The sequence below is a fragment of the Malaclemys terrapin genome, chromosome 12 (genome assembly GCF_027887155.1).
Source record: "Malaclemys terrapin pileata isolate rMalTer1 chromosome 12, rMalTer1.hap1, whole genome shotgun sequence".
NCBI classification, from domain to species: Eukaryota; Metazoa; Chordata; order Testudines; family Emydidae; genus Malaclemys; species Malaclemys terrapin.
In genome coordinates, this window is record NC_071516.1 from 47,874,680 (window position 1) to 47,898,805 (window position 24,126).

Below are 24,126 nucleotides of genomic sequence, written 5' to 3' on the forward strand. Positions count from 1 at the left end.
TTTCTGGCCCCACCCCAGAGCCCTCACCCCCTCCCACACCCCAACCCCAATTTGGTGAGCATTCATGGCCCACCATACAATTTCTATGCCGATGTGGCCTAGTGCCCCACTACAGCCCAGCCCAGCTGTCCCATGCTCCCCCCCCCCCCCCAGCAGAGATTCTCCCCAGAGGAAGCAGCTTGTTCTCCCCAGCCAGCCTACGGCTACTCGCTACAGGAGAGGGTCAGTGGGTGGGTGAAGCCAAGCCCAGCCCAGCCTGGGAGTGACTGACATTAGTTGCTCGGATGGTCATTTGGGAGCTCCCAGCTAATGGGCACGGGGCACAAAGTGCCCTCCCCCATGGTAGCTTGAGGAGAGAGGCTCAAAGACTCAGTGGGGTGGGGGGCACTCCCCCATGCTCCAGAGCAGAGTTGGAGGGTACTGTGCTACATGCAGTAGGGGGCATGCGGCCCCAAGTCACAGCTGGCCCCAGGGTGGCACGAGGAGGCACCGTGGTGCAGGGTGAGCTCCCCCCTGGGGGACAGCGTTAACCCTGGGGTCACAGGTGGTTCACTCCGCAGGGCAGGGCGTGTGGGGAATAGGGGCACAGATCCTCTCCCCCTGCCGCTGCTCCGAGACCCAGCGGCACGGGAGAAAGCACACACACAGGTGCGGGAGCATTTGCCTGGAAGAGCCAAAAAATAGAAATGACCCCCTCCCCCAGCACTGTCTCCACCCAAACTTTCCACAGCTCTCTCCCCCCCCCCCCCCAGCTGGTTTGGAGGCTGGGGGCCCTGGGGCACAGAGCGATGGTTTCCATGTGATAAGAGATGGGAAGTGGGGGGTGGGCATGGGCTCTGGGTCTCCATGGCAACCCACTTCCTGCTCCCCCCCGAAACTGGGTCATGCAGAGAAGTGACTCTGGGGAGAGGGGGGTGGGGCTGGGTGAGTCTCCCTGGCCTTGGGGGTGTCTGAGCTAGGGAGAGGAGAGCCCCCCTCCATCACAGAAGCACTAGATACAGAACCCCAGAACAAAGAGGTTTATTGGGGGAGGGGATAACGAAAAGGCCTCATCAGTTTGCAGGACCCGTGTCCATAGGGGGTTGGCACACCTGTCTCCTGGGCATGACAGCAGCTGAGCATGAGAGGTCGTCAGGACCTGCAGGGAGACAGAGGGGGCACAAGGATATCTGGGGTCACTGCAGGGAAAGATGGGGGTCCCCCAAATTACACAGACACCCCCCCCCCAGCTCTCCCATGACCCGACCCCGAGGAACACCATGATCCTGAGCTCGCAGCCAGGTTCCATGATCCTCATCTCCTCAGAGCCCTGGTCCAACCTTCTCCAGTGCCCCAAAGGTCCAGCTAGCCCCGTGTCCTGTGCCAGGTGCCCCAGAGGGAATCACCGAGTGACCCACCCCCATCACCCATTCCCAGCAAAGAGGCTAGGGGCACCCTCCCTGCCCAGCCTGGTAAAACGGGGTCCCAGCCCACAGTTTGAGAACCTCTGATGTAGATCATACAGATCTCCAGGCCTGTAATCCCCCAAACTCCATCCACTCCTTGGCCTCCAGCTGAGCCCCGACACTCGGCCTCCTCCAGGGGCACTACACCAGGATTAACCCACTAGCGCCCACTCCTCTCTCAGCCTGGGCCAGAACCCCGGCTCCCTGGTCCCTCTGCCTCACAGCAGCAAAGAGGAAATCCTGGTTGCTACTGACAGAGTTCAAAGGGCACGTCTGCCTCAGGCAGCAAGATGAGCAGTGGGGGTCTTGGAGTCAGGACTCCTGGGTCCTATCCTGGCTTGGGGAGGGGAGTGGGGCGCAGCAGAGGGGCCGGGTATCAAGAACTGTGGGTTCTAGTGCCAGCTCTCTTCCAGCCCACAGAGTTTAAGCCGCCACGGCAAACAGACTGGCCCCCTCCCCTGAGCTGTACCTAATGGTCCCCCGGCTCAGCCCACGAAGTTGATGACAACGAGGTGCAGGATGGTGCTGGCGAAGAGGAAGTCGGCGAAGGCCCGTTCTGGCGAAATGCCCTGGAAGTCGCCTTTGTTCTGTGGATTGATCTGGATCCTCAGGCAAACTAGGGGATGGGAGGAGAGAGCAGATTGCACCAGGGGGCCGTGTCTGGGGGCAGAGGAGGCATCAGGCTGGAGCTGCTGGGCCCCCCCTCCCCCCAGGAAGGGCCCCCGTCCAGGCAGTGGGGGGCAGGCTCAGCCCCCAGGAGGAAGCTGCCCAGAGCTCTGAGGAAGGCCCCCAGGCTGGGCAGGAGCGCTGCTCACTCGGGGAAGGGGTTGCCTGTCGGTGCTATGAGGTTACTCACCGCCCAGGATGAAGCTGCCCGCAGAACTGAGGGCGTAGGCAGGAGCTGGAGTAAGATGCCCGGGCAGTGTGTGGGGGGTGCTGGTTACTATGGAGTAGGGATGCCATGGGGGTTACTCGGGGAAGCTGACTAATGTAGCTGCTGGGGGACAGGTTGCCATTGGTACCCACCACGCAGAACAAAGCTGCGCAAGGAGATGAACCTGCTCAGGAAGGTGCCCAGACAGTGCAGGGGGAATCATTACAATGAGACACGGTTGCCATAAGGGGTGTGACGCTTTGGGGTTCAACCAGGCCAGCGGGGGGTTTGGCCAACACCTACCTTGCAACTGTGGGTGCCTTAAGCACTGTGCCTCACAGCCCTGGCACCTACCACCAGCCTGACGCTCTAACGGTGGCTTCCACCGCCCAGCTACTGTTTGCAGGGGGACCTCCAGCCCCAAGCTCTCCCCAAGCATGTTTTTCTGCAGCGCTCAGCCCCCCCGACTTTAATAAGTACGCGGCTCCTCTAAAGAGGCAGGGCCAAGCAGGCTGTTAGCTGAGTGGGGATTAACACACCCTCCACTTCAATACACAGTTCTGAGCCCATCTACAGTAAAAGTAAAACAAGTTCCTTAACGAAGGAACAGATTTAAGTGGTACCAAGTAGAAGGAATAGTCACAAACAAACCAAGGTAAAAGTCTGCTTCTAGGACCAAAGTCTAACTTAAACTGGAGTCTTTTGCTCCAAGTAGGTTTCTCACCACAGCACGGCCGGCCACTCTTCAGCCAAGAGCCAAAGAGCCTGAGGCGCTTGGTTTCTGGGTCTCCTCAGATGAAAGATGATGCAAACGTCTCTGCCCCCCCCGCCCCCTTACGTTATCCCAAAGTTCACTGTGTTTTGAGAGCCACGGGGCTGGAGTCTGAGCCCCCGCCCCGTGCTCACAGGGCTACTGCGGGTTAGCTTTGTTTCCCATAGATGTGAACGTGCTTTCATTGTCTTCTGCCAGGAATCAAGCCGGCCAGACAGGTAAACGTGCACAGCTTCCCTAGGTAAAAGCATGCAAAGATTGTATGCAGCGTTGCTGTAGCCGTGTTGGTCCCGGAATATTAAAGAGACTAGGTGGGTGACGGAATCTCTTTTATTGGACCAACTTTTATTAGCAAGAGAGACAAACTTCTGAGCTTATGGAGAACTCTTCTTCAGGTCTGGGAAAAAGCTCCGTGCAAGTGCCAAAGCTTGTCTCTGTTACTAACAGAAGTTTCTCCACTGAAAAATATTACTTCATCTACCTTGTCTTTCAGACAAAGTTTGTCCCCTGCTAGAATTAAGTTTCAGTCATCACAAAGTGAGTTTTGTTTGTTTTATTTGTAACCTTCCCTGCCTCTTTCACTTGCAATCACCCATGTCCTTGGTCAATACACTTGTTTTTTATCAGAGGGGTAGCCGTGTTAGTCTGAATCTGTAAAAAGCAACAGAGGGTCCTGTGGCACCTTTAAAGACTAACAGAAGTATTGGGAGCATAAGCTTTCGTGGGTAAGAGCCTCACTTCTTCAGATGCAAGTAATGGAAATCTCTAGAGTTAGGGTACCCCTAACTCACCCAGCAATATCGTCAATTTATCCAGCTACACACTCAACCCAGCAGAAGAGTCTGTCCTATCTCGGACTCTCCTTTTGCCCCAGCACCCCCACGAACATGATACAGTTCTGTGGTGATCTGGAAGCCTACTTTCGCCGCCTCCGACTCAAAGAATACTTTCATGATAACACTGAACAGCGCACTGATACACAGATACCCTCCCACCAACAACACAGGAAGAAGAACTCCACATGGACTCCTCCTGAGGGTCGAAATGACAGTCTGGACCTATACATAGAATGCTTCCGCCGACGTGCACAGGCAGAAATTGTGGAAAAACAACATCGCTTGCCTCATAACCTAAGTCGTGCAGAACGCAATGCCATCCACAGCCTCAGAAACCAACCTGACATTATCATCAAAGAGGCTGATAAAGGAGGTGCTGTTGTCATCATGAACAGGTCTGACTACCAGAAGGAGGCTGCCAGACAACTCTCCAATACCCAATTCTACAGGCCACTTTCCTCAGATCCCACTGAGGAATACACTAAGAAACTACACCATCTACTCAGGACACTCCCTACACTAACACAGGAACAAATCAACATACCCTTAGAGCCCCGACCGGCGTTATTCTATCTACTACCTAAGATCCACAAACCTGGAAATCCTGGACGCCCCATCATCTCGGGCATTGGCACTCTCACTGAAGGACTGTCTGGATATGTGGACTCCCTACTCAGACCCTACGCCACCAGCACTCCCAGCTATCTCCGTGACACCACAGATTTCCTGAGGAACTACAATGCATTGGTGACCTCCGAGAAAACACCATCCTAGCCACCATGGATGTAGAGGCTCTCTACACAAACATCCCACATACAGATGGAATACAAGCTGTCAGGAACAGTATCCCTGATGATGACACAGCACAACTTATTGCTGAGCTCTGTGACTTTATCCTCACGCACAATTATTTCAAATTTGGTGACAATATATACCTCCAGACCAGTGGCACCGCTATGGGCACCCGCATGGCCCCACAATATGCCAACATTTTTATGGCTGACCTGGAACAACGCTTCCTCAGCTCCCGTCCACTCATGCCCCTTCTCTACCTACGCTATATTGATGACATCTTCATCATCTGGACCCATGGGAAGGAGGCCCTGGAAGAATTCCACCATGATTTCAACAGCTTCCACCCCACCATCAACCTCAGCCTGGACCAATCTACACGGGAGGTCCACTTTCTGGACACCACCGTACAAATAAGCGATGGCCACATTAACACCACCCTATACCGAAAACCAACCGACCGCTACGCCTACCTTCATGCCTCCAGCTTCCACCCCGGTCACACCACACGATCCATCGTCTACAGCCAAGCACTGAGGTACAATCGCATCTGCTCCAACCCCTCAGACAGAGACCAACACCTACAAGATCTACACCAAGCATTCTCAAAACTACGATACCCACACAAGGAAATAAAGAAACAAATCAACAGAGCCAGACGTGTACCCAGAAGCCTCCTGCTACAAGACAGGCCCAGAAGAGAAACCAACAGAACTCCTCTGGCCATCACCTACAGTCCTCAGCTTAAACCTCTCCAACGCATCATCAGTGATCTACAACCCATCCTGGACAATGATCCCTCACTTTCACAGACCTTGGGAGGCAGGCCAGTCCTCGCCCACAGACAACCTGCCAACCTTAAGCATATTCTCACCAGCAACCACGCACCGCACCATAACAACTAACTCAGGAACCAACCCATGCAACAAACCTCGATGCCAACTCTGCCCACATATCTACACCAGGAACACCATCACTGGACCTAACCAGATCAGCTACAACATCACCGGCTCATTCACCTGCACGTCCACTAATGTTATATATGCCATCATATGCCAGCAATGCCCCTCTGCTATGTACATTGGCCAAACTGGACAGTCACTACGCAAGAGGATAAATGGACACAAGTCAGACATCAGGAACGGCAATATACAAAAACCTGTAGGAGAACACTTCAACCTCCCTGGCCACACAATAGCAGATGTAAAGGTTGCCATCTTACAGCAAAAAAACTTCAGGACCAGACTCCAAAGAGAAACTGCTGAGCTCCAGTTCATTTGCAAATTTGACACCATCAGATCAGGATTAAACAAAGACTGTGAATGGCTATCCAACTACAGAAACAGTTTCTCCTCCCTTGGTGTTCACACCTCAACTGCTAGCAGAGCACCTCACCCTCCCTGATTGAACTAACCTCGTTATCTCCACACTGATATATACCTGCCTCTAGAGATTTCCATTACTTGCATCTGAAGAAGTGAGGCTCTTACCCACGAAAGCTTATGCTCTCAATACTTCTGTTAGTCTCAAAGGTGCCACAGGACCCTCTGTTGCTTTTTACACTTGTTTTTGTTTGACTACAAAACCATCTTAGTGACCTCTGATGAACTGAAGTGCAGGTCTTCAGCTAAACTCCCAGGCTGGCGTGGGCTCTGTCTGTTTGGAGGGTCCCGTGAGAGGGAGCGGACGCTGCAGGGGAGACAGTTTGGGGGACTGGAAGGGCTGCTAGTGCCACCCTGGGAGCAGTCACTAGGCTGGAGGAAGGCAGGGGAGGCCATTGCGTTGTGCACAGGCTGCTGGTGTCGAGGCCCTGAGCCGAAGCGGCACAGAAGCACCCAGGGTCACAGGGCAGGTGGTGACAACCCCCTACTGGCCTGGGCGAACTCCCGGAATATCAGAGGGGGTTATGGGATGGTGCTGCCAGGGAAAATATGGTGAGGTTACCCTGGGCTAGGGCTCCCATAGATACAGCCACCATCAGAAGATGCCATTGACATGTGGGGGGTGGCGGTTTACTATAGGAGGGCGTTGCTGTGGGGAGCGGGGGAAGGTTTGCTATGGGAGGGCGTTGACATGGCAGGGAGAGGTTACTATAGAATGGGGGAGGGGGTTGGTTTACTAGGGGAGGGCATTGCGGGGGGGCGGGATTACACTACCAGAGAGCATTGCTAGGGGAAGGGCGCAGGTGTTTACTACAAGAGGTTACTATAGGATGGGATTGCTATGGCAGGGAGGGGTTAGTACCACATGAGGTTGCCGGGGGGGAAGCAGGGAGGTTACTATGGGATGGTGTTGCCAGGGCAGGGGGGGGGTTACTACAGGATGGGGTCACTGGACGAGGGGAGTTACTACAGGAGGCATTGCCCTGGGAAGTGGGGAGGTGTGGGGTGACTATGGGAGAAGGTTACTATGGGATGGGGTTGCCATGACAGGGATGAGTTACTATGACATGGGATTGCCGTGGGGAGGTTATTATGGTATGGCGTTGGGGGGTGTGTGGAAGAGAGAAGAATACTACAGGAGGGCATTGCCATGCATGGCAGGGAGAGGCTACTATGGGAGAGGGTTGCTGGGGGGCAGGGTTACGCTACAGGAGAGCATTGCCCAGGGAAGTGGCGCAGGGAGGTTACTAGGGGATGGCGTTGCCTTGGGAACCAGTGGTTACTATGGGATGGGGTTGCCAGGGATGGGGGATCCGGCCCGTCACTCACCGCCCAGGATGAAGCTGCCCACGGCCGAGATGAAGCCGCTCAGGAAGGAGTTGAAGGGGAAGGTGCCCGGGGGGAGGTTACTATGGGATGGCGTTGCCGGGGGGGCGGTTGCTAGGGGAGGGCGTTGCTGGGGGATGGTTGCTAGGGGAGGGCGTTGCCCGTGGACGGTTGCTAGGGAGGGATCCGGCCCGTCACTCACCGCCCAGGATGAAGCTGCCCACGGCCGAGATGAAGCCGCTCAGGAAGGAGTTGAAGGGGAAGGTGCCGGGGGGGGACGGTTGCTAGGGGAGGGCGTTGCCCGGGGGGACGGTTGCTAGGGGAGGGCGTTGCCCGGGGGGACGGTTGCTAGGGGAGGGCGTTGCCCGGGGGGACGGTTGCTAGGGGAGGGCGTTGCCCGGGGGGACGGTTGCTAGGGGAGGGATCCGGCCCGTCACTCACCGCCCAGGATGAAGCTGCCCACGGCCGAGATGAAGCCGCTCAGGAAGGAGTTGAAGGGGAAGGTGCCCGGGGGGGGGTTGCTAGGGGAGGGCGTTGCCCAGGGGGACGGTTGCTAGGGGAGGGCGTTGCCCGGGGGGACGGTTGCTAGGGGAGGGCGTTGCCCGGGGGGACGGTTGCTAGGGGAGGGCGTTGCCCGGGGGGACGGTTGCTAGGGGAGGGATCCGGCCCGTCACTCACCGCCCAGGATGAAGCTGCCCACGGCCGAGATGAAGCCGCTCAGGAAGGAGTTGAAGGGGAAGGTGCCCGGGGGGGGGGTTGCTAGGGGAGGGCGTTGCCCAGGGGGACGGTTGCTAGGGGAGGGCGTTGCCCGGGGGGACGGTTGCTAGGGGAGGGCGTTGCCCGGGGGGACGGTTGCTAGGGGAGGGATCCGGCCCGTCACTCACCGCCCAGGATGAAGCTGCCCACGGCCGAGATGAAGCCGCTCAGGAAGGAGTTGAAGGGGAAGGTGCCCGGGGGGGGGTTACTATGGGATGGCGTTGCCCGGGGACGGTTGCTAGGGGAGGGCGTTGCCCGGGGGACGGTTGCTAGGGGAGGGATCCGGCCCGTCACTCACCGCCCAGGATGAAGCTGCCCACGGCCGAGATGAAGCCGCTCAGGAAGGAGTTGAAGGGGAAGGTGCCCGGGGGGGGGTTGCTAGGGGAGGGCGTTGCCCAGGGGGACGGTTGCTAGGGGAGGGCGTTGCCCGGGGGGACGGTTGCTAGGGGAGGGCGTTGCCCGGGGGGACGGTTGCTAGGGGAGGGCGTTGCCCGTCACTCACCGCCCAGGATGAAGCTGCCCACGGCCGAGATGAAGCCGCTCAGGAAGGAGTTGAAGGGGAAGGTGCCCGGGGGGGGGTTACTATGGGATGGCGTTGCCCGGGGACGGTTGCTAGGGGAGGGCGTTGCCCGGGGGGACGGTTGCTAGGGGAGGGCGTTGCCCGGGGGGACGGTTGCTAGGGGAGGGCGTTGCCCGGGGGGACGGTTGCTAGGGGAGGGCGTTGCCCGGGGGGACGGTTGCTAGGGGAGGGATCCGGCCCGTCACTCACCGCCCAGGATGAAGCTGCCCACGGCCGAGATGAAGCCGCTCAGGAAGGAGTTGAAGGGGAAGGTGCCTGGGGGGATGGTTGCTAGGGGAGGGCGTTGCCCGGGGGGGACGGTTGCTAGGGGAGGGCGTTGCCCGGGGACGGTTGCTAGGGGAGGGCGTTGCCGGGGGGGCGGTTGCTAGGGGAGGGCGTTGCTGGGGGACGGTTGCTAGGGGAGGGATCCGGCCCGTCACTCACCGCCCAGGATGAAGCTGCCCACGGCCGCGATGAAGCCGCTCAGGAAGGAGTTGAAGGGGAAGGTGCACGGGGGGGGGTTGCTAGGGGAGGGCGTTGCCGGGGGGGCGGTTGCTAGGGGAGGGCGTTGCCCGGGGGGGCGGTTGCTAGGGGAGGGCGTTGCCCGGGGGGACGGTTGCTAGGGGAGGGCGTTGCCCGGGGGGACGGTTGCTAGGGGAGGGATCCGGCCCGTCACTCACCGCCCAGGATGAAGCTGCCCACGGCCGAGATGAAGCCGCTCAGGAAGGAGTTGAAGGGGAAGGTGCCCGGGGGGGGGTTGCTAGGGGAGGGCGTTGCCCGGGGGGACGGTTGCTAGAGGAGGGCGTTGCCCGGGGGGACGGTTGCTAGGGGAGGGCGTTGCCCGGGGGGACGGTTGCTAGGGGAGGGCGTTGCCCGGGGGGGACGGTTGCTAGGGGAGGGCGTTGCCCGGGGGGGACGGTTGCTAGGGGAGGGCGTTGCCCGGGGGGGACGGTTGCTAGGGGAGGGCGTTGCCCGGGGGGGACGGTTGCTAGGGGAGGGCGTTGCCCGGGGGGGACGGTTGCTAGGGGAGGGCGTTGCCCGGGGGGGACGGTTGCTAGGGGAGGGCGTTGCCCGGGGGGGACGGTTGCTAGGGGAGGGCGTTGCCCGGGGGGGACGGTTGCTAGGGGAGGGCGTTGCCCGGGGGGGACGGTTGCTAGGGGAGGGATCCGGCCCGTCACTCACCGCCCAGGATGAAGCTGCCCACGGCCGAGATGAAGCCGCTCAGGAAGGAGTTGAAGGGGAAGGTGCCCGGGGGGACGGTTGCTAGGGGAGGGCGTTGCCCGGGGGGGACGGTTGCTAGGGGAGGGCGTTGCCCGGGGGGGACGGTTGCTAGGGGAGGGCGTTGCCCGGGGGGGACGGTTGCTAGGGGAGGGCGTTGCCCGGGGGGGACGGTTGCTAGGGGAGGGCGTTGCCCGGGGGGGACGGTTGCTAGGGGAGGGCGTTGCCCGGGGGGGACGGTTGCTAGGGGAGGGCGTTGCCCGGGGGGGACGGTTGCTAGGGGAGGGCGTTGCCCGGGGGGGACGGTTGCTAGGGGAGGGATCCGGCCCGTCACTCACCGCCCAGGATGAAGCTGCCCACGGCCGAGATGAAGCCGCTCAGGAAGGAGTTGAAGGGGAAGGTGCCCGGGGGGGGGTTACTATGGGATGGCGTTGCCCGGGGACGGTTGCTAGGGGAGGGCGTTGCCCGGGGGGACGGTTGCTAGGGGAGGGCGTTGCCCGGGGGGGACGGTTGCTAGGGGAGGGCGTTGCCCGGGGGGACGGTTGCTAGGGGAGGGCGTTGCCCGGGGGGACGGTTGCTAGGGGAGGGCGTTGCCCGGGGGGACGGTTGCTAGGGGAGGGCGTTGCCCGGGGGGACGGTTGCTAGGGGAGGGCGTTGCCCGGGGGGACGGTTGCTAGGGGAGGGATCCGGCCCGTCACTCACCGCCCAGGATGAAGCTGCCCACGGCCGCGATGAAGCCGCTCAGGAAGGAGTTGAAGGGGAAGGTGCCGGGGGGCGGGGGTGGTGGTTGCTAGGGGAGGGCGTTGCCCGGGGGGACGGTTGCTAGGGGAGGGATCCGGCCCGTCACTCACCGCCCAGGATGAAGCTGCCCACGGCCGCGATGAAGCCGCTCAGGAAGGAGTTGAAGGGGAAGGTGCCGGGGGGCGGGGGTGGTGGTTGCTAGGGGAGGGCGTTGCCCGGGGGGACGGTTGCTAGGGGAGGGCGTTGCCCGGGGGGACGGTTGCTAGGGGAGGGATCCGGCCCGTCACTCACCGCCCAGGATGAAGCTGCCCACGGCCGAGATGAAGCCGCTCAGGAAGGAGTTGAAGGGGAAGGTGCCCGGGGGGGGGTTACTATGGGATGGCGTTGCCCGGGGACGGTTGCTAGGGGAGGGCGTTGCCCGGGGGGACGGTTGCTAGGGGAGGGCGTTGCCCGGGGGGGACGGTTGCTAGGGGAGGGCGTTGCCCGGGGGGGACGGTTGCTAGGGGAGGGATCCGGCCCGTCACTCACCGCCCAGGATGAAGCTGCCCACGGCCGAGATGAAGCCGCTCAGGAAGGAGTTGAAGGGGAAGGTGCCCGGGGGGACGGTTGCTAGGGGAGGGCGTTGCCCGGGGGGGACGGTTGCTAGGGGAGGGCGTTGCCCGGGGGGGACGGTTGCTAGGGGAGGGCGTTGCCCGGGGGGGACGGTTGCTAGGGGAGGGCGTTGCCCGGGGGGGACGGTTGCTAGGGGAGGGCGTTGCCCGGGGGGGACGGTTGCTAGGGGAGGGCGTTGCCCGGGGGGGCGGTTGCTAGGGGAGGGCGTTGCCCGGGGGGGCGGTTGCTAGGGGAGGGATCCGGCCCGTCACTCACCGCCCAGGATGAAGCTGCCCACGGCCGAGGTGAAGCCGCTCAGGAAGGAGTTGAAGGGGAAGGTGCCCGGGGGGGGGTTACTATGGGATGGCGTTGCCCGGGGACGGTTGCTAGGGGAGGGCGTTGCCCGGGGGGACGGTTGCTAGGGGAGGGATCCGGCCCGTCACTCACCGCCCAGGATGAAGCTGCCCACGGCCGCGATGAAGCCGCTCAGGAAGGAGTTGAAGGGGAAGGTGCCCGGGGGGGGGTTACTATGGGATGGCGTTGCCCGGGGGGGACGGTTGCTAGGGGAGGGCGTTGCCCGGGGACGGTTGCTAGGGGAGGGATCCGGCCCGTCACTCACCGCCCAGGATGAAGCTGCCCACGGCCGAGATGAAGCCGCTCAGGAAGGAGTTGAAGGGGAAGGTGCCCGGGGGGGGGTTACTATGGGATGGCGTTGCCCGGGGACGGTTGCTAGGGGAGGGCGTTGCCCGGGGGGACGGTTGCTAGGGGAGGGCGTTGCCCGGGGGGACGGTTGCTAGGGGAGGGCGTTGCCCGGGGGGGACGGTTGCTAGGGGAGGGCGTTGCCCGGGGGGGACGGTTGCTAGGGGAGGGCGTTGCCCGGGGGGGACGGTTGCTAGGGGAGGGCGTTGCCCGGGGGGGACGGTTGCTAGGGGAGGGCGTTGCCCGGGGGGGACGGTTGCTAGGGGAGGGCGTTGCCCGGGGGGACGGTTGCTAGGGGAGGGATCCGGCCCGTCACTCACCGCCCAGGATGAAGCTGCCCACGGCCGCGATGAAGCCGCTCAGGAAGGAGTTGAAGGGGAAGGTGCCCGGGGGGGGGGGGTTACTATGGGATGGCGTTGCCCGGGGACGGTTGCTAGAGGAGGGCGTTGCCCGGGGGGGACGGTTGCTAGGGGAGGGCGTTGCCCGGGGGGGACGGTTGCTAGGGGAGGGCGTTGCCCGGGGGGGACGGTTGCTAGGGGAGGGCGTTGCCCGGGGGGACGGTTGCTAGGGGAGGGCGTTGCCCGGGGGGGACGGTTGCTAGGGGAGGGCGTTGCCCGGGGGGGACGGTTGCTAGGGGAGGGCGTTGCCCGGGGGGGACGGTTGCTAGGGGAGGGCGTTGCCCGGGGGGGCGGTTGCTAGGGGAGGGCGTTGCCCGGGGGGGCGGTTGCTAGGGGAGGGCGTTGCCCGGGGGGGCGGTTGCTAGGGGAGGGCGTTGCCCGGGGGGGCGGTTGCTAGGGGAGGGCGTTGCCCGGGGGGGCGGTTGCTAGGGGAGGGCGTTGCCCGGGGGGGACGGTTGCTAGGGGAGGGCGTTGCCCGGGGGGGACGGTTGCTAGGGGAGGGCGTTGCCCGGGGGGGACGGTTGCTAGGGGAGGGCGTTGCCCGGGGGGGACGGTTGCTAGGGGAGGGCGTTGCCCGGGGGGGCGGTTGCTAGGGGAGGGATCCGGCCCGTCACTCACCGCCCAGGATGAAGCTGCCCACGGCCGAGATGAAGCCGCTCAGGAAGGAGTTGAAGGGGAAGGTGCCCGGGGGGGGGTTACTATGGGATGGCGTTGCCCGGGGACGGTTGCTAGGGGAGGGCGTTGCCCGGGGGGACGGTTGCTAGGGGAGGGCGTTGCCCGGGGGGACGGTTGCTAGGGGAGGGCGTTGCCCGGGGGGGACGGTTGCTAGGGGAGGGCGTTGCCCGGGGGGGACGGTTGCTAGGGGAGGGCGTTGCCCGGGGGGGACGGTTGCTAGGGGAGGGCGTTGCCCGGGGGGGACGGTTGCTAGGGGAGGGCGTTGCCCGGGGGGGACGGTTGCTAGGGGAGGGCGTTGCCCGGGGGGACGGTTGCTAGGGGAGGGATCCGGCCCGTCACTCACCGCCCAGGATGAAGCTGCCCACGGCCGCGATGAAGCCGCTCAGGAAGGAGTTGAAGGGGAAGGTGCCCGGGGGGGGGGGGTTACTATGGGATGGCGTTGCCCGGGGACGGTTGCTAGAGGAGGGCGTTGCCCGGGGGGGACGGTTGCTAGGGGAGGGCGTTGCCCGGGGGGGACGGTTGCTAGGGGAGGGCGTTGCCCGGGGGGGACGGTTGCTAGGGGAGGGCGTTGCCCGGGGGGACGGTTGCTAGGGGAGGGCGTTGCCCGGGGGGGACGGTTGCTAGGGGAGGGCGTTGCCCGGGGGGGACGGTTGCTAGGGGAGGGCGTTGCCCGGGGGGGACGGTTGCTAGGGGAGGGCGTTGCCCGGGGGGGACGGTTGCTAGGGGAGGGCGTTGCCCGGGGGGGCGGTTGCTAGGGGAGGGCGTTGCCCGGGGGGGCGGTTGCTAGGGGAGGGCGTTGCCCGGGGACGGTTGCTAGGGGAGGGCGTTGCCCGGGGGGGACGGTTGCTAGGGGAGGGCGTTGCCCGGGGGGGACGGTTGCTAGGGGAGGGCGTTGCCCGGGGGGGACGGTTGCTAGGGGAGGGCGTTGCCCGGGGGGGCGGTTGCTAGGGGAGGGCGTTGCCCGGGGGGGCGGTTGCTAGGGGAGGGATCCGGCCCGTCACTCACCGCCCAGGATGAAGCTGCCCACGGCCGAGGTGAAGCCGCTCAGGAAGGAGTTGAAGGGGAAGGTGCCCACGCCCAGGCAGTAGCCGAACTGCAGCGCGCCGCTCAGCAGCACGTAGAGCAGATACGCGTCCAGCACCTTGAGGCGGCTGGCGGTGCCGCTGCTGTACTCGGCCAGGAAGCGCCGCACCACGGAGCCCACCGAGCCGCCCCCGGACCCCGCCGCGCCCGACATGCTCCCGCCGCCGAGCCGAGCTGAGCTGAGCTGGCCGGAAGCCGCCTGCAGCGCCGCAGCGAGTACTTCCGGGGCAAGCAAATGGCGGACTGCGCAGGCGCAGTGATTGAGTCCTGCAGTAGAGCTGCTCGAGCGTATTCGGCACTTACACGTCGGCTTTGTACTCAATGCGCATGCGTGTTAGTGTGACCGACCTTGGGGGCCGACTATGAGGTTTACGAGGCATGCGCACTGTGGACTCCCCGGCAGGATGCAAATGTTACGCGCTTGCGCACTGCCGTCCTAGCGATAGAAAAGCCCCTCAAGTGCGCATGCGTAGACACTCCCTTTCTGAAACCGTGTTTCTCCATGGTCCAATCAGAATGCAGCGCTAGCGGTTGCGGGGGGAATGGGGGGTGAGGGAGGGGGAGGGGGAACAGGGACCGAGACCCCGTAATAATGGTTCCGGGAACATTTCCTACCTATAGGGGCGCCTGAGGACCCCCCCATATTATACCCCCGTGTGTGTCCGCCACATATACTATTCTCCCTCACAGCCCTCTGCTCTGCCCCCTTAGAACCCAGGTACCCCCCAAACCATCCCCCATCTGAGCCCCCATTATAACCCACGTGCCCCCCTAAACCACCCCCATCTGAGCCCCCCCTTAGAACCCACGTGCCCCCCAAACCATCCCCCATCTGAGCCCCCCACTATAACCCACGTGCCCCCCTAAACCACCCCCATCTGAGCCCCCCCTTAGAACCCACGTGCCCCCCAAACCATCCCCCATCTGAGCCCCCCACTATAACCCACGTGCCCCCCTAAACCACCCCCATCTGAGCCCCCCCTTAGAACCCACGTGCCCCCCAAACCATCCCCCATCTGAGCCCCCCACTATAACCCACGTGCCCCCCTAAACCACCCCCATCTGAGCCCCCCCTTAGAACCCACGTGCCCCCCAAACCATCCCCCATCTGAGCCCCCCACTATAACCCACGTGCCCCCCTAAACCACCCCCATCTGAGCCCCCCCTTAGAACCCACGTGCCCCCCAAACCATCCCCCATCTGAGCCCCCCACTATAACCCACGTGCCCCCCTAAACCACCCCCATCTGAGCCCCCCTTAGAACCCACGTGCCCCCCAAACCATCCCCCATCTGAGCCCCCCACTATAACCCACGTGCCCCCCTAAACCACCCCCATCTGAGCCCCCCCTTAGAACCCACGTGCCCCCCAAACCATCCCCCATCTGAGCCCCCCACTATAACCCACGTGCCCCCCTAAACCACCCCCATCTGAGCCCCCCCTTAGAACCCACGTGCCCCCAAACCATCCCCCATCTGAGCCCCCCACTATAACCCACGTGCCCCCCTAAACCACCCCCATCTGAGCCCCCCCTTAGAACCCACGTGCCCCCCAAACCATCCCCCATCTGACCCCCCATTATAACCCACGTGCCCCCCTAAACCATCCCCATCTGACCCCCCATTATAACCCACGTGCCCCCCCAAACCATCCCCCATCTGAGCCCCCACTATAACCCACGTGCCCCCCTAAACCACCCCATCTGACCCCCCATTATAACCCACGTGCCCCCCCCAAACCATCCCCATCTGAGCCCCCCATTATAACTCACGTGCCCCCCCAAACCATCCCCATCTGAGCCCCCCCATTATAACCCACGTGCCCCCCCAAACCATCCCCCTCTGAGCCCCCCCATTATAACCCACGTGCCCCCCTAAACCATCCCCCTCTGAGCCCCCCCATTATAACCCACGTGCCCCCCTAAACCATCCCCCTCTGAGCCCCCCATTATAACCCACGTGCCCCCCCAAACCATCCCCATCTGAGCCCCCATTATAACCCACGTGCCCCCCCAAACCATCCCCATCTGAGCCCCCATTATAACCCCTTCCTTTTTCCATTGCCCCCCTCCCTATACCCCTCTCCCCAGTAGAGACCACGTGTAGCACAGCTTTACAGTCCTAGCACCCCACTACTGGATCCAGGCACACCCCATAGAGCCGAGTCCCCCATTACTGCTGGCTACACCCTAAGATTAACCGGTGTCCGTGGCCCATGAGACCCGGTTCTTACCCAGGAAAGCTTATGCTCCCAATACTTCTGTTGGTCTCAAAGGTGCCACAGGACCCTCTGTTGCCGCCCCCGTGTCCTAACCCCACCTTTGCAACCCAGCTCCTCCCCCTCCCAGGGGTTTGGCAACACCCTCCCCCGGTTATACAACCCCGGCATGGGGCCGCCCTCTCCCATTCATAAACCCCAAGCCCCGCCCCCGCCCTGCTAGCCCCGCCCCCTGCGTGCCCATCCGCCCTTCCGCACACCCGGATCAGCTGCTGTTGTGATGAGCTCAGCTGGGGGCCGGGCATGGCGGAGGATCTGGAGGAACAGTGAGTCTGCGCTCCCCCCCCCCTCGCTTATGGGGGCGGGATAGCTGGGTCCCTTGGGGGGCCCTGTTCCCAAGGTCCCTAAGCGCCCCTAGGACTTTGCAGCTGGGTGCTTGTGGGGGTGTCCCCCGTTCCATGCGTGGGGGGTCCCCGTGGCATGCACAGAGGTGGGGGAGCTGGAAATGGGGGGCGGGGGCGTTAGAAGCTGCATGGCCGGGGAGGAGGGGTTGTTAGGGGGAGAGGTGTCTGGCAAAGGCAGGAGATGAAGTGATGGGGGGCAGGAAGAGGGGGGCTATTGCGGGACTGGGCAGAGGAGGGAAAGGGTGGAGGGCTCTTGGGGTCAGAGGGAGGGGGTTATTGGGGTGTGGGGAGAGTAAGTGAGGGATTTGGGGGAAAGAATGGAGGGGTTACTGGGGTGCAGGGGATTGTTTGGGGAGTGGGGAGAGAGGAGAGGGATCCTTGATGGAGGAGGTTGCTTGGGGGCAGGATAAAGGGAATTATTTGGGGAGACAGGGAGGGGGGATGGGGAGGGAGGAGGAGTTATTGGGGTAGGGGCTCTTGGGGGGGGGGCTGAGCATGAAGGGTGAGGGGTTATATGGAGTGAAGGGGAGGGGGCTGTTGGGGGGTGGGTCCAGAGGGGGGCAGTGGGAGGTGGTTATCTGGGGCAGGAAGGGGAGCTGGGGGGGAGGGGGTCCACACATTCTGTCAGGTTGTTGGAGGGGTGGGCAAACAGCTGGATCCTGGTATCCCTGTGTCCCCTGGGTGTGTGGTTCCCCCCCCCTTGCCGGGAGACACCAGCCAGCACCTGCTCTCCTGCGGAGTGATTCAGCAATATCCCTGCCCCAGAGCTCCTTGCCACGGGGCGGTGACCCCTGAAAGGCCCCTGGGTAGTGTGGGGGGGCAGTGGGACCCTGTGAGAGGAGCTCTGGGACCCTGTGGGGGGCAGCTGGGACCCCAGTGACAGAGAGGCAAAGTGGGTGGTGAGGGCCTCTGACCCCCAGGACGGTGAGGGACCCCCCCAGCCTGGGGGAGGGGGAGATACTTGGGTCCCTCTATGTGGGGGGTCAGTTGATGCCCTCATTTGGAGCCAGACCCTAATGGATCACTAATGTGTTTCACCCCCCGCCCCCCCCCCATTGCTCCTCGGTTGTGTCTGTCCATCCTGCTGACCGTCTGTCCGCCCCCCGGCTCAGGCCCCAGGGCTGGCTCCGTGGCTGGCTCCCTGCCTGGCGCCCCACCTCCATGTCCCACCTGAAGAACGTGGAGGCCCGGATCCTGCAGTGTGAGTGCTGAAACCGGGGGGGGGGGAACCTCGCTCCTGGGATCCATGGGGGGTGTCCATGGTCAGGGGGCTGCGTAGGGCTTGGGGTGTATTTCCTATGGGGGGTGGCTGGGGGCAAACAGCAGCTGCTGAGTAAGGAGGCCATGGGGTATGTCCCCTTAAGGGGGCTGGGTTGGAGCCCCCCCATGGTTACACTCCACCCAGCCCCCCCAACTATATCAGAGAAGGGGGCCCAGGACCCACTATGGGGGGGCTGGGAGACCCAAAAAGTTAAGTACTCCCTATGGGTGCGCTAGCTGATCCAGGGGCTTAGGTAGGAATCTAGGGTGTATATCCCTCATGGGGGGCACTGGGGGACCCAGGGGCTAAGTGGAGGCACGTGGGGGGCTGGCTCAGGGGCTGGCAGCTGGGCCAGGGTCCGGGCAGGGGGACACACTGCCTATGGGGGGGCTCGCAGGTGAGGGGCTGAGTCAGGGCCTGGTGACCAGGCTGGGGGCTGGGCAGGGGACACGCCCCCCCATGGGCCGCTGGCTAAGGGTCCCCCTGACCTCCCCTCCCCACGCAGGCCTGCAGAGCCGGTTCGTGGGGCAGTACGTGACCCTGCCGGGCCGGGCGCACGTCTGGACCATCTCGCTGTGCCCGGAGCAGGGCAAGGGGCGCACCCCCCTGGTGCTGGTGCACGGCTTCGGGGGCGGCGTGGGACTGTGGGTGCTCAACCTGGACCGGCTCGGGGCCCGGCGGCCCCTTCATGCCTTCGACCTGCTGGGTTTCGGGCGCAGCTCCCGGCCCCCCTTCCCCCACGACGCCCAGGGCGCCGAGGCCGAGTTCGTGCGCTCCATCGAGGACTGGCGCCGGCAGATGGGCATCGGTGCCATGATCCTGCTGGGGCACAGCCTGGGGGGCTTCCTGGCGGCCTCCTACAGCCTGGCGTACCCTGAGAGGTGAGACACCCCCCCCCGGCTCCCCCAGCCTGCCCCTCGATCCTACAGCCTGGCGTACCCCGAGAGGTGAGACACTCCCCCCGGCTCACCCAGCCCAGCCCCCTCCCCCAGCCTGCCCCCCGATCCTACAGCCTGACGTACCCCGAGAGGTGAGAGACCCTCGCTTCCTGCCCCCCCGCCCCGATCCTACAGCCTGGCGTACCCCGAGAGGTGAGACCCCCCCCAGCCCCTGCTACCTGCCTCTCCACCAGCCTGCCCCCCGATCCTACAGCCTGATGTACCCCAAGAGTTGAGCCCTGCCCCGGTCCCTGCTACCAGCCCCTCCCCCAGCCCGCCCGCCCCCCCTACAGCCTCACATACCCAGAGAGGTGACAGACCCTCGCTTCCTGCCCCTCCTCCAGCCCGTCCTGCCCCTCCCCCAGCCCGATCCTACAGCCTGGTATACCCCGAGATGTAAGACTCCCCCGGCCCCTGCTACCCAGCCCGTCCTGCCCCCGCACCCCGTCCTGCAGCCTGACGTACCCCAAGAGGTGAGGCCCCCCCAGCCTGGCCCCGCTACCTGCCCCTCCTCCAGCCCGCCCTGCCCCCAACCCCGATCCTACAGTCTGACATACCCTGAGAGATGAGAGGACCCCCCCATGCCCCCACAGCCAGGCCCCTGCTACCTGCCTGTCCCCCAGCCCGCCCCCCCAATCCTACAGCCTGGCGTACCCCGAGAGGTGAGACCCCCGGCTCCCCCAGCCCAGCCCCCCGATCCTACAGCCTGACATACCCAGAGAGGTGAAAGACCCCCGCTTCCTGCCCCTCCCCCAGCCCGTCCTGCCCCCCCCCCCCATCCTACAGCCTGGCATACCCTGAGAGGTAAGACCCCCCCCCCCCCCCCCCCGCTACCTGCCCCTCCCCCAGCACATCCTGCCCCCGCATCCCGTCCCGCAGCCTGACATACCCCAAGAGGTGAGGCCCCCCCCAGCCTGGCCCCGCTACCGGCCCCTCCCCCAGCCCGCCCTGCCCCCCAACCCCGATCCTACAGTCTGACATACCCTGAGAGGTGAGAGACGCCCCCCCCAGCCCAGCCCCTTCTACCTCCCCTCCCCCAACCCCCCCTGCCCCCTCCAATCCTACAGCCTGATGTACCCCAAGAGGTGAGAGACCCCCCCTGCCCCCACAGCCTGGCCCCTGCTACCTGCCCCTCCCCCAGCCTGACGTACCCCGAGAGGTGAGAGACCCCTGCCCCATCCTTGCCCTGCCCCGCTGCTTGCCCCGTCCCTCCTCGCTACCCCCCCCCGTCTCTCCCCTACCCCTACTGCCTGGTCCCCGTTTAGCCCTTTGCTCTCCCGTCCACCCCTCTCCATCCCTGCCAGGGTCCCGCAGGGCTCAGAGGACAGAGGTGGGGGCAGGGTGGTGTCTGGGGGGTGGGGGTTAAGTCGGGGGGTGTCTCTGTCTGTGGGATGAGGGAATCTCGGGGGAGGGGTGTGTGTGTTGCCTTGTGGGGGTGTCTGTGCGTCCGTCTCTCACCCTTTCTGCTGCTGCCCCCCTGGTCTGGCGCAGGGTGAAGCACCTCATCCTGGTGGACCCCTGGGGCTTCCCCGTGCGCCCCACCGACCCCAGCCAGATCCGACCCCCCCCCACCTGGGTGAAGGCCATGGCGGCTGTCCTGGGGCGCTCCAACCCCCTGGCTGTGCTGAGGGTCGCTGGGCCCTGGGGTGAGTAACCAGGGGGCAGGACAGTCTGGGGGGCAGGGTAGAAGGGCTGTGGAGGGGGAGGAATGTGGCTGGGGGATGTGAGTTATTTTGGGGGTAACTAGGGGCAGGAGGCGGGACTGGGGGGGGGCAGGAGGCGGGACTGGGGGGGGGCAGGGCCCCCTCCACACCTCCTCCCGCACCCACGTAACGGGATGTCTGTCTGTCTTCACATCCCTCTGTCCAGGCCCTGGCCTCGTCCAGCGCTTCCGTCCTGACTTCAAGCAGAAATTTGCCGAGTTCTTTGAGGACGACACCATCTCGGAGTACATCTACCACTGCAACGCCCAGGCACCCAGGTGAGGGGCGGGGGGCCCAGGGTCACCATCGGGCTCCCGGGCCTCAGGGAGGGGATGGGACCCAGGCATCCAGGATGCCAGTGCGGGGAACTCACCCACAGGCCCCAGCGCCAGGGGGAATGGGACCCAGGTGTCCGGGACACCACGCCTAGGGAGGGGAAATGGGGACACAGAGGGTGAGGGGTGGTTTGTGAGGGAGACGCAGACAGGGCGAGGGACCCGGGTGTCTGGGGGGTTGTGAGTGGGGTATTGGGAGGGAGACATGGAGCGGGCGAGGGACCCAGGTGTTCGGGGGTGGGGAATTGGCAGGGAGCCGCGGACTGGTGAGGGACCCAGGCGACCAGGGAGCACTCACCCCTCCCCCTGCCCCCAGTGGCGAGACGGCGTTCAAAGCGATGACGCAGGCGCTGGGCTGGGCGCGCCGGCCCATGCTGGAGCGGATCCACCTGCTCCCGCGGGAACTGCCCATCACCCTGATCTACGGCGCCGAGTCCTGGATCGACACCAGCACCGGGCGCCGCGTGCGGGACCTGCGACCTGGCAGCTACGTCCGGCACCTGGTACGGCTGGGCGCCCCCGGGGGTGGGGGGCAGGGACTTGGGGGCCAGGTCTAGAAGGGTGGGGAGCCCTAGGGCAATTGGAGTGGGGCAGGTCATGGGGACCGGACCCAGAGGGGCTGGGGGCTGCAGTGTAGACGTACCTTAAGGGGGATGGGGGGGGGGAGTGGGAAGGGGGGAAGGGAGCCTTGCATCTTGGGGCATGCTGCAGGGGAGGGAGGGGCATAAACCTGTCTCCTGACCCCCCGTTTCTCTCCCTCCCCAGGCCATCGCTGGCGCCTCGCATCACGTCTACGCTGACCAGCCTGCCGCCTTCAACGCGGCCGTGCAGGAGATCTGCGACTCTGTGGACTGATGGGCCGACCCCACCCCAACGTGGGGATACAGACCCCCTCCCCAGCGGGGCTGGGCCACAGGCTACATCCCCCTGTGCCTCCCCAGAGCCCCCCGCTCCCCAGCCACCTAGGCTCCTTCGCTGCCACTGAAGTCTCGGGGCTGCAAGTTGGGGGGAAGGGGGGACGCATCAAGATTGTGCTGATTGAGGGTTTTATTCCTCCGTCTCCTGGCTGATTCATTCCCCCCTTTCCCTTTGCTTCTCGCTCTCCTGGGCTATCCCTGTCCCCTGTGGCGGGGGAGGACTGGTCCTTGAGATGTCGGGGAGAAGTGGGGGGGCAGGGGCCTGGGACCCGGGGGCCTTTCCCCTCCACGGGTGCTAGATGTGACCCGGCCCCAGGGCGGGGGACCGGCTCTCTGTGGAAGAGGGGCAAATGGAGCCCCTCCCCCCCCAGCCATCTGAATCTCCCTCTGCTCTGTGACCCTCCTGATGTGCCTTAGGCTGCTGCAGCCACCTCTGGGGCACGAGGCCCTGTGGTCGTGTGTGCGCGACGCACAGTTTTGAATGCACATGGCTGGCAAGCTGCCAGGGGTCCTTTGCCCCTGTTGTGTCCCCGTCAGCCCCGCAGCCTGTGCGGGACTGAACAGCACCGCCGGCTGCCCCTGCCCCTGTCCCAGCTCTGCCCTGGGCTTGGGTTGGGCGGGGAGAGGACACGATACCGAAGCCCAAGGGATCGTCCCACGCTGGGACTGGGCGCGTCCATCTAACGGTGCCATGTTCTCCCGTGGGCCACACCGCGGGGCTTTGTACGGGAACCGCCCCTTTGTACCAAGTTTCTATCTTAATAAACAAAACCACACTGCAAAACTTCGCATGTGCTGCTGGGGGTGGGGGGGCTCGGCAGGGGGCGGTCTCTCCTCGCTCAGTGCAGTGCCCGGGGGGGGGCTCGGCAGGCTGGGGAGCTCAGCAGGGGGCGGTCTCCCCTCACTGTGCAGTGCCCGGGATGGGGTGGGGGCCTCGGCAGGGGCCAGGCTGGGGGGCAGTCTCCCCTCGCTCAGCTCTGACCCCAGTGCCCCAGCCTGGTGCTGGGGGTTTGGGAGGGGGGCTCAGGAGGGGCTTGTCTCCTCGTGCTGATCCCAACGGGGTGCTAAGGTGCACAGACAAAGGGTCCCTGTTGAAACAGCCCTGTGCCCAGAGGCAGCTGCATCTCCGCATTGGGTGAATTTTGGAGTGGGGGGACCATGGGACTTTCTCGTCTTCCAATTTCCCCCCCTTTAAGTCCCTTCTGTCGCAGCCAGTCCCTGCACTGAGCAGCCCCATGGGACCCCCTGGTGAGGTCAGCCCCCCCCCCCTCGCTGTCCCAGTAGTGCCCTCTGGGGCGAGGGCATCTCAAGGTGTTGGCTGGAGACAGTGGCCCAGCTGCCATGGGGAGCCTGGTCTCCTCTGGGAAGACATCGACGTACGAGAGGACGGTGGCCAGTCCCCAGGCGCAGGAGACAGCAATGGGGGGGCAGGATCTGCTGAGCCGTTCCCCCAGGAGCAAGTGTGCTGTGAGTTAGAGCCGAGGGCGTCTCCCAGCCCCAGGGCACGGCCGCGATTCACCTTGCTCCCTCCACAGCTCAATGGAGGGCGGAGATGGGCCCATCTCCAAGGGGTGTCTCCATGGGGGCGGGGGAGCCTTGGGCAATTTGCGGCAGCCATGTTGACTCCCGGGAGGCAGGGTCAGGGCCCAGTGCCTCTGAAGGCTTACGGTCGGCAGGAGATCTGGGCGGGTGGGGAATGAGGTTGCCTGAAAGGCCACCGGGCAGAGCTGTGTAAAAGGGACTTGGGGCTTTGGGGGCAGAACTGAGAAATCCTGGGGTGCCTGGCAGGGAACTGGTTCGAGGGAACCCAAACCAAACGTTTTCCATTTGGTTGTTGCATCGAAAATTCCACGTTCATGTCGTGCGGGCTGAAAGATTTCTGACTTTAAATAATCCCCCCCCTCCAGGGGCTTGTTCTGATCTGGCTGTTTCAGGTGCCTTTTGCCCTTTTTTAATTTCTTTCCTGGCCACACTTGAGGTTGAAATGCCTTTTCGGATCGATGTGAAAGGCATCGGAAGGAAAGGTTTGGAGTCTCTTCGTTTGGTTCCCCCCCCCCCCCCCCCCCCCACACACACACTGAAATTGCGCTTTGAATTTGGTGCATAGTTTCAAACCCTCCAGAAATGCAATTTTTTACTGAAAAAAACCCCAATTAGTTGAAAAGCTCTCACTCCGCTCTCCCCCTGGGCCGAGACGGGCGGCTT

The 24,126-nt window shown here is 63.9% G+C and overlaps 2 protein-coding genes across 4 annotated transcripts; one reads left to right on the top strand and one right to left on the bottom strand.

The window, feature by feature from the left end:
• Window positions 1–1,004: 1,004 nt before the first annotated feature.
• Window positions 1,005–14,435, bottom strand: DAD1 (defender against cell death 1). Of its 3 annotated transcripts, none has more exons than XR_008446826.1 (3): window positions 7,431–7,523; window positions 1,915–2,061; window positions 1,005–1,138 (listed from the first exon to the last, which is right to left on the bottom strand). XR_008446826.1 is itself a non-coding variant. In XM_054046324.1 (3 exons), exons 1-2 carry the CDS (start codon window positions 14,299–14,301, stop codon window positions 1,931–1,933), a joined length of 363 nt encoding a protein of 120 aa, XP_053902299.1. In that variant the 5' UTR covers window positions 14,302–14,435; the 3' UTR covers window positions 1,005–1,138; window positions 1,915–1,930. The 3 variants fall into 3 exon arrangements, 1 of the variants encoding a protein (XP_053902299.1); XR_008446827.1 differs by lacking the exon at window positions 7,431–7,523 and adding an exon at window positions 2,302–2,510; XM_054046324.1 differs by lacking the exon at window positions 7,431–7,523 and adding an exon at window positions 14,070–14,435.
• A 2,149-nt stretch (window positions 14,436–16,584) lies between these two features.
• On the top strand, window positions 16,585–22,705 carry ABHD4 (abhydrolase domain containing 4, N-acyl phospholipase B). Its single transcript, XM_054045510.1, has 7 exons — window positions 16,585–16,689; window positions 17,880–17,968; window positions 18,534–18,909; window positions 20,458–20,612; window positions 20,836–20,947; window positions 21,321–21,507; window positions 21,770–22,705. Exons 1-7 carry the CDS (start codon window positions 16,667–16,669, stop codon window positions 21,857–21,859), a joined length of 1,032 nt encoding a protein of 343 aa, XP_053901485.1. The 5' UTR covers window positions 16,585–16,666; the 3' UTR covers window positions 21,860–22,705.
• The last annotated feature ends 1,421 nt before the right edge of the window (window positions 22,706–24,126 follow it).

Coding starts and splice junctions, on each gene's coding strand:
- DAD1 (XM_054046324.1), bottom strand. CDS start 14,301: ATGTCGGGCGCGGCGGGGTCCGGGGGCGGCTCGGTGGGCTCCGTGGTG. Junction 2,062..14,069: donor GGGCAGCTTCATCCTGGGCG/GTGAGTGACGGG, acceptor CCCATCCCCTAG/TTTGCCTGAGGATCCAGATC.
- ABHD4 (XM_054045510.1), top strand. CDS start 16,667: ATGGCGGAGGATCTGGAGGAACA. Junction 17,969..18,533: donor GGAGGCCCGGATCCTGCAGT/GTGAGTGCTGAA, acceptor CTCCCCACGCAG/GCCTGCAGAGCCGGTTCGTG. Junction 20,613..20,835: donor GAGGGTCGCTGGGCCCTGGG/GTGAGTAACCAG, acceptor CCCTCTGTCCAG/GCCCTGGCCTCGTCCAGCGC.